A 9,481-nucleotide genomic window follows, 5' to 3' on the forward strand; every position below is an offset into this window, starting at 1 on the left:
TTAAGCATTGGCCAGAGATGTAATAAGATTTACATAGATTTCACAGCCTCTCAAATAGGTATCTGCTTTCAAGTATTCATCGTGATCGTGCAACAAGAGGGGTGTTTCGATCATGGGTGAAAACCCGAGAGCGGGTATACCCAATTGGCGAATAAAACGGCTATCAGTACCACCGGGGAGTATCAATTTTCGGATTTTCAAGCCCCTAGAAGAAGGAAAAACGAAACATTTGAAAAAAGAACTATGAGAGAAATATAATTTAGACTCACATATCCTTGGTCAAACACTTTTCAAAGGCAACCCAATAGATATTCGAATCATCGATTTTAGTCGCCTCAATTTTGGGTTGTTTCAAATCGAATGCCAATTCAATGCCGCCACCAGCTTCTTCACACCATCTGAGGAGCTGAAAGGAGGAGAAAATGGAATAAGGTTTTGAACAAATCTAAGGAATTGTTATGAAGAAAGGTAAAAGAAAGGTGATGAAATGTAAAATGAAATAAAAAGAAAAAATACAGGATAAGACAATGGAAAAGTCTGCAAAAAAATGTTAGAAATTGTTCTGAAATTGTTCTGGAATAAAAAGAAAAAAAATTAAGCAATAATATTCTTAAACGAGATCTGTTTGGGAACCTCGCCCGTTCTCAACCCCACAAATGTGTTTTTGGAGTCCAGTATTCAAGAGGGTGATCCAGAAGAAATGAGGAAATGCTAGATAAAAGGCCCTATGAAGATAATCTTCGCTAGCAATCGAATGTGGTGCTCAAATGCCCTCAGCCGGATTATTTGAGTTATTTTCAATAGCCATCGATATGGATAAATGTATTCCACACCTTTGTGTATCAATGTATAATGTAAAAGGCCTTTCAATAAATAGTTGCCTCCAGCACTTCAATTATACCCCTCAAACCCCTCTCACCACTTACCTGATTTTCAAATTCCTTGGGATCAACATCAATGGCAATGCGTATATCAAAACCAACATCCAATGAGGCAGGTACCACATTGCTTTGCACGCCACCATTAATTGTGGTCAAATTCACCATGGTCACATCACCAATAGACAAATTAGGATCCGACTCTAAACGTTTTGCCTCATGTTCTCTGAAGGCCATCATTTTATTTAAAATATAATGGAGTTTTTCACCAACGGTATTTTTCAGCAACAACGAACCGTGGCCAGCCTGGCCGGTAATTTTGAAATGGACCTCTGTAATAAGAAAATGGGATTTTGAAATAAAAATTGAAAGGATGGAGGGATGTAGATGACTTCTACTTACGCCAAATATATTTCTCAGCATAATACACATTATAGACATCATCGGTCGAGGCAATACCCTCATCCAAAGAGAAGCCAACATTGAGTTTCTTAAAATCATCGGTTTTCACGAAAGCTGCCATGCCCAAGGTGCCACCGATTTCTTCATCTGAAAAAGTGGGAGGAAAACATGTGATTACATTTTACATCCGAAGGGAAAAATATAAGCTCTGCAAAATTTAGCCCGGTTTGCGGAACAAATCTTAGGACATCTAGATATTAAAAGATTTGTGATGAAACCTGAAGTAAAATGAGACCCTTATTGCGGTCGTCGGAATAAGAAACCTGTGACACCCAAGTAGAAAACTGCCTCAAAATCTTCAAAGCTAATCAATTTTTGTTCTCAATAAATTTTAAAAACTATATTATAATGATAAACCCTTATTAAGCGAGAATCGGTTGATACATGTTGAAGTGCGAAATCATTTTTCTAAAGAGAGACATTGAATCATCAACCCGATTTGTACCACAATGAAAATTTAGAACAAAAACTCTATCATGGAATGTTGTTTTTAAGAATGAAAAAAAAGTTTTCCCATTATAAAAAACACCTTCAAGCGATTTTTTGTACTTTTTTTCAAAAATGCGAGCCTTCAGATCACAAGGCTAGGTATCTTTCTTCAGATTGAAATTCGTCTTCAATCTATGAAGATTTTTTCTACATCTTAATCCAAAAACCGCTTATTTGTTTTCATTGGTTTCAGAGGAACCCCACCTGAACTTATAAGAACCGATTAAATTTTATTGAGAACAAAAATTGATTAACTTATAGATTTTTTGCCTTCACGTTCTGAAGACTGCAGAAGGTATGCTAAATACCGATATGTGCTCATAGATTTTAAATAGAAAGGACGATTTGAAAAGATTTGAGTGGATTGAATGATCATGGCAGAGCTGGAGAAGAGATAAACGATGCGGGAAAAGTGAGTAGCAAAGTAAACTCCACAATTAACAATTGAGAGATTTTTTAGGCCTTTTATATACGATTGAAGCCTTTTTATGTTGTTTATATCCGAAATAATTCTTTAATCGACGATATAATTCTTTATAGGCCTTTTTATCGACGATAGAAGTTCTTTTATCGGTGATAGAAGTCCTTTTATCGGAGATAGAAGTCCTTTTATCGGAGATAGAAGTCTTTATACTCCTATTTATGGAAGCCTTCATTGACATTTTATCGACGACAGAAGCCTTTATAAGTCGTTAGTCGAAGATAAATGCCCAGACTTTTCCCAAAATACATCTCCCTATAAATTATCATGAACCTATCGGGGTAAAATTTTTTGTTGATATTATTCGAATCTACACTAATTAAAGAATGTCCCTACAAATTTTCAAATGAAAATCTCAAGAACTCTTGAAGATATAGCCGATTTATTGTGTCAGCATCAAGTGACGGCTGAAGGGCTTCTCAAACTTTAAACGCGTTTTTCTCTAAACATTTTTTGCGAATAGCGGGCACGATAACTCAAAAACTAATAACCCAATCGATTTCAAATTTTTACACGTTTCTCTGTGAGTGTATAGCTATCGTATGAACTAGGATAAAGCCAATCGGTGAAGATCTTCCTTATTTTTTAACTTTGGTTTTGGTAAAAAATTGGCGATTTTCCAAAAATATTTTTTCAAAGGTCCGCCATTTTGTTAATTTTAGAGCGAAGTCAATAATCCTAGTTCAGACTTTAACACCGTTGGAATTTTCGGATTCCGATGTTCCAGTGAGGAGTTATAATGCACGCCATCAAAACTAAGGACTTTTCTTTAATTACAAAAAACAACAACAAAAATTTTTTGTAAATTATTTTTCTTCAATTATATATGTGTAAAGTTACAAACCTTAACAAGCATTGGTATTGATTTACCAGCCCATTGAAAATCTTGAAAAATTAAAATCGAGAATGTGGGGGGGTTTCCCTTAAATAAAAACAAACTTATCAAAAGACAAGGAATCTTGTTTTTAAGAAAAAACCTTCCGAAGTTTTCCCATTTAAAAAACATCATCTCGCGATTTTTCTATTAAAATCCTGACCTTCAGATCACAAAGCTAGGTGTCTGTCTTCAGCAAAAATTATGTTAAGTCTATATATGGGCCTTTACAGACCTTTTATAGACCTATAAGCCTTTTTTCAAGTAGGCTATCAATGATGGAAGTATATATACGATAGAATCCTAAATATAAATTTTATCGACAATAGAAGTCCTTATCCGAGATAGAAGCCTTTACACTCCTTTATGGAAGCCTTTACAGGCATTTTATCGACGTCATCTTTATAGACCTTTAATCGACAATAGAAGCCTTTATGGGCCTTAATACATCTCCCTATAAATTATCATGAACCTATTTGCCTTTCGCCTTTGTGTAAAAAAATCATCAAAATCATCGAAGCTAATCAATTTTTGTTCTCAATAATTTTTTACAAAAACAAAAATCATTAAAAGACGAGGATTATTGTTTTTAAGCATGAAAGAACGTTCCGAAGTTTTCCCATTAAAAAAAGGCTAGGTATCTGTCTTCAGAAAAAAAGCTTAGTATACGTATGTGCTTTTTATATGGATTTAAATTCGTCATCAATCTCTGAAAATGTCTTTAAAGGCCTTTTATAGACGATCGAGGCCTTTTCATGTTGTTTGCCATTGATAGGAGCCTATGTAGGCCTTTTATTGACAATAGAAGCCCTTATCGGAGATAGAATCCTTCTATGAAGGCCTTTACAGGTATTTTGTTGACGTTGGAGACCTTTATAGGTCTTTAATCGAAAGTAGAATCTTTATAGGCCTTTCCCATTATACCTCTACATCTACCTCTATAAATTATCATGAACCTACTTGCCTTTTCTTGAACAAAATCCTCAAAAGCATCGAAGCTAATCAAATTTTGTTCTCAATAAATTTTAATAAAAATGTAACAAAAACTCGCCAAAAGACGCTGTTTTTAAGTATGAAAAAAACTTGTGCCGTTACAAACATAAAATATTAGGCTGTAGCTACAACTTCGAAATAGGGTCCCCAATCATACAATTTTTTTATTTCTCCCAGAGGAAATTTTCTTCATTTCGACCATAAAACTGGGTCATCTACGATCTTCATCTATGACACTTTTAGGTCCCTGATTGATGTATCAAAGTTGGGTGGGAGAAAATCTAAATGTTATCTAAATTTTGTGGTACCAGTTACATATCAGGGTGAGGTGTTCCATTTCATATTTACTTTTCATATAAACAAATATTGTAACAACTTATCACCCCAACTGATATAACTGAGTTATCTGTAGAACAGAGATTTTATCACTTCAAGGGAAGATCAGTGCTTTACAATCTGTTTTGAAATCATTAATTTCAAAATTGTTTCAATATAATAAAATATGAAAACTTAGAAATTTCAAATATAATGCATAGACTTATTCTAAATTCTCCAATTTGAAAGAAAACAACCAACAAATTTCCAATCGAACTTACCCGGCACATAGGTAACATGAATGGTACGCTTCAGCTGGACACCCTTGCTCTTCAGGGCGCGAATGGCAGCCAAATGTTGCATACCAACACATTTCATATCTTGTGAACCGCGTGCAAAAATTCTACCCTCCTCATCCATTTCGGCACCGAATGGTGCATGTACCCATTTATCTTCGAATACGGGAACAACATCCATATGGGAATTCAACACGATCGATGGCAGCTCGGGTTGTGTACCTTGCCATGTTATGACGGCGACGGGTTTAGTTTTACCCCCTGGATAATAGACATTAATGGGAAGACCCAAATCTTTAGCTTGCTTGCGTAGGAATTCAATACAGGGTTCTGGAAAAATAACAGAAAAGAGAGATAAAATTAAATGTAAATTCGTAAGGTAAGGAAGGATAATAAAAATGGGAAAAAAGTCTAGTATCACGTAATTGTTTACATTTTCAATGAACCCTATCTACGGGACCTCTAACAATTTCTTCAAATGTGCCCAATTTTGCCTATAAAACAACCAATATTGCTGAGTATTTCATTGTAAGGCCCTGTCTATGGATAAAGTTCCATTTATAGGCTTGTGGAATCGTTTTCAGTGCCTCAAAATCATCGGAGCTAATCAATTTTTGTTCTCAATAAATTTTAATAATATATATTATGATGAACGCTCAACAAATGGGAATCGGTCCTTACATGTTGAGGTACGACTTCTCTGCTGTAGAAAAAATCCTTAGAGAATGATGAGCATATAAAACTATTTAGACCTTTCATTGACGATATAATCCTTTACAGGTCTTTATCGGCAATAAAAGTCCTTATCGGAGATAGAAGTCTTTATACTCGTTTAATGGAAGCCTTTACAGGCATTTTATCGCCGTTGGAGATCTTTATAGGTCTTTACATATCCCTATAAGTTATCATGAACCTATTAGCCTTCCGCCTCTGTGAAATAATGCCTCAAAATCATCGAAGCTAATCAATTTTTTTCTCAATAAATTTTAATAATGATATATTATGATAAACGCTTACCGATCCATTGATTTGAAATAGAAGAAAGATTTGAATGGATTAAATGATCATCACATGGGTGAGTTGAAGAAGTAATGAGCGAAGCGGGAAAAGCGTGTTGCAAAGTAACCTCTATTATCAACGATTGAAGGCTTTTATTGATGATATAACCCTTTATACGTCTTTTATCGACGATAGACCATTTTATCGGAAATAGAAGTCTTTATATTCCATTTATGAAAGCCTTTTTCGATGAAAGCCTTTTATCGACGACAGAGACCTTTATAGACCTTATTGTTCACAATAAATTTTAATAAAGAAATGCATCAAAATACGAGGAATGTTGTGTTTAAGTTGAAAAACGTTTCGAAGATAGAAGCCTTCATAGGCCTTTCCCAATATACCTCTACATCTACCCCATATAAATTATAATGAACTTATTTGCCTTCCGCCATTGTGAAATAATGCCTCAAAATCATCGAAGCTAATTAATTTTTGTTCTCAATAAATTTTAACCCTATCAGTGTCAAAAAAAATTTGTCGGAATAAAAATATACAATTTTGTACTTAAAATCATATGAAGGCACAGAGTTTAGAAAAAAATCAATTCTTATTTTAACCCTCGGACAGTTTTGTCTATCTTTCAGCAAAAACAAAGACATCAATAGTAACGGTTCATAGGATAACCGAAAAATTGCAAAGGAAGATAGTAATTTTAAATGTCGAATATATTCGACAAAAACACTGAAAGGGTTAATAAAAAACGGATATTTGTTTTCATTAGTTTCAGACTGAACTTATAGGGACCGACTTTACGTCCATGTTTGTGATGACCTAAAAGAATGATTAAAAATTTCGTCCAGCTTTTGATAAATCATTCTAATGAAGATGATGTTCTCGACATATACAGTGGCTCAATTTAATAACAGGACAGTTTCAAAATTTATAAAAAAAATGATCGATATATATTTGCCTATGTCTTTTCAGATGATCTTAAATATCCTTCCATACAAAATTTTAAAATTTTCTACTTCTGATCCGATAGATACTGTTTCACAATTTTAAATCACCGGAAGTCATATTAATTTGTATATAAAATTCAAGTCTACTTCCGAAGGTCCGATAATGGTCTCGATATATATTCGGCCTAATCACTTCAGGTCGCCTTTAATATTCTTCAACACAAGATATTAAAATTTTCTACTTCATACCAGCTGCGCACACGAGCTGTTCTATTGACACCCAACGTGGAGTTGCTTTAAGGGAACCCCACCCATTCTCGATCTTAATTTTTCAAGATTTTCAATGGGCTGGTAAATCAATACCAATGCTTGTTAAGGAATGTAACTTTGCATATATATCTTTGAAGATTTAAAAGAGAAGAAAAATAATTTACAAAAAAATTTTTTATTGCTTTGTTTTTTTTTTTTTTTGTAATTAAAGAAAAGTCCTTATTTTTGATTGCGGGCTTGATAACTCCTCACTGGAACATCGGAATCCGAAAATTCCAACGGTGTTAGAAAGAGTACATGTCTGGCTCTCGCATGAACTAAAATTAACAAAATGGCGGACCTTTAAACTAATATTTTTGGAAAATCGCCGATTTTTGACCAAAAACCAAGTTAAAAAATAAGGAAGTTCTTCACCGATTGGCTTTATCCTAGTTCATACGATAGCTATACACTCACAGAGAAACGTGTAAAAATTTGAAATCGATTGGGTTATTAGTTTTTGAGTTATCGTGAGAAGTTTGAGAAGCCCTTTAGCCGTCACTTGATGCTGACACAATAAATCGGCTATATATTCAAGAGTTCTTGAGATTTTCACTTGAAATTTTGTAGACACATTCTTGAATTAGTGTAGAATCGAATTAAATCAAAAAAAAATTACCCCGAGAACGGGGGGATCCCCTTAAATTAATAATTTACATTTTTTCGCCTACTCACCATAATCAATATCCGGCTGGACACTTGGAATACGCAGATATTCACGGAAAATTTGGATTTCTTTATTATTTTCCCAGGCACTCATATTGACAATCAGCTAAAAACAGTTTTAAGTATATTTGATTAAAAAATAATTTAATAGAATTAAATTATATAATTAATGTTTTATATCTAAAAAATTATGCTGCTACTTTCTCCACACTACTTTTGTTGTTGGTGGCATTAATTGTTATAAATTGGGGAATGGAAATTTTGAAAATGTCTGCCCTATATTGATAATTGTGACATGGTAATGATTAATTACTATATTTTTTATGTATTGCAAACCGGCAACATATAACTAGAGATGTTGGCAACTGCTGCGGATATTGGATGAAGCAAAAAAAAATATTTTTTTTTATTAAAAAAAATATATTTTTTTATTTTTCAAATTAATATTTTTAATTTTCAAATCGTTTTTCACTCTGCAGTATCCTTTATATAAAAGCTAGATATAACTTTTATTGCGGATTTTTGAAATTTTCTCAAACACAATTTAATTTTTTTTATTCTGTAGTATCCTTTATATCTTCATTCCCGGTATTGAAATTCCCTCAAAAACAATTTTCACCGCCAACACAAATTTTCCAACTTTCACTTCCCACTATTTTTTTTAATTAATTCTTACTTTTTCTTTTGCTTTATTTTCTAATTAACTGTTCTTGTTCGACTACTCGAAGTGAACTGTTGTGACCACTCTTCGACGGCGGGTATTTAAACCAAAAAATTCGCAACCAAATGCATTGGACCCCAATTAACTGATAGTGGGTGGGGGTAGAGATAATGAAAGAAGAAATTATGCTATGACTTTTTTCGGTTAGATAATTGGGGGGGGTCGATGCTTCTTGGTGTTATGATTTATTTTATGGCGTGGCATAAAAAATTGCAAACAAATAATATTTGTTTGAATGACGCTATAGTTTTAAATGCAGTTCTTGAGTTTTTATACCCTTCACAACACTGTGGTACAGGGTATTATGTCTTTGTGCATATGTTTGTAACAGGCAAAAATAATCGAGATAGACCCATGCTTCCTTTTGAGAATATGCATAGAATCACTTTCTGAGTCGATTTATGCATGGTCCGTCCGTCCATGTATTTTTGTTAACAAAGTCGCATTTATGATCCGATTTGGATGAAATTTGGCACAAGTCACATAATTGGCCCAAGGACGAGCCCTATTGAAAATTGGAAAAATCGGTTCAGATTTAGATATAGCTCCCATATATATTTTTGTCCGATTTAAGGTAAATGGTGTACCATAGTCCCTATATATCTTTCGATTTGCACGAAATTTAGCACAGCGTAATGAATAAGGTCTAGAATGATGTGTGCCAAGTTTCGTGAAAGTTGGTTCAGATTTAGATATAGCCCCCATATATAGCTTCGCCCGATTTTAGGTAAATTATCCACTAAAGACCCTGGAAATCTTTTGATTTGCACGAAATTTGGCACAGCGTAATGAATATGGTCTAGAGTGATATCTGCCAAGTTTCTGTTCTGATTTAGATATAGCTCCCATATATATTTTCGTCCGATTTAAGGTAAATGGTGTACCAAAGTCCTTATATATCTTTCGATTTGCAAGAAATTTAGCACAGCGTAATGAATTATGTCTAGAATGATGTGTGTTAAGATTCCTGAAAATCGATTCAGATTTAAATATAGCTCCCATATATAGCTTCGCCCGATTTTAGGTAAATAGTCCACTA

General features: G+C 33.7%; 1 protein-coding gene across 1 annotated transcript; it reads right to left on the reverse strand.

Annotated features, from left to right (window-relative positions):
- On the reverse strand, positions 1 to 7,815 carry LOC133331212 (aminoacylase-1-like). The gene is made up of 6 exons (XM_061539617.1): positions 7,731 to 7,815; positions 4,774 to 5,118; positions 1,281 to 1,427; positions 927 to 1,210; positions 270 to 406; positions 1 to 205 (listed from the first exon to the last, which is right to left on the reverse strand). Exons 1-6 carry the CDS (start codon positions 7,813 to 7,815, stop codon positions 1 to 3), a joined length of 1,203 nt encoding a protein of 400 aa, XP_061395601.1.
- Positions 7,816 to 9,481: the final 1,666 nt, after the last annotated feature.

This window comes from Musca vetustissima, unplaced genomic scaffold, assembly GCF_032173495.1.
Source record: "Musca vetustissima isolate MV318-11 ecotype Yass unplaced genomic scaffold, APGP_CSIRO_Mvet_v1 utg81041, whole genome shotgun sequence".
In the NCBI taxonomy this organism is placed as follows: domain Eukaryota; kingdom Metazoa; phylum Arthropoda; class Insecta; order Diptera; family Muscidae; genus Musca; species Musca vetustissima.

Coding starts and splice junctions, on each gene's coding strand:
- LOC133331212 (XM_061539617.1), bottom strand. CDS start 7,815: ATGAGTGCCTGGGAAAATAATAAAGAAATCCAAATTTTCCGTGAATAT. Junction 1,211..1,280: donor TGCTGAGAAATATATTTGGC/GTAAGTAGAAGT, acceptor TTCTTATTACAG/AGGTCCATTTCAAAATTACC. Junction 206..269: donor AAGTGTTTGACCAAGGATAT/GTGAGTCTAAAT, acceptor TCCTTCTTCTAG/GGGCTTGAAAATCCGAAAAT.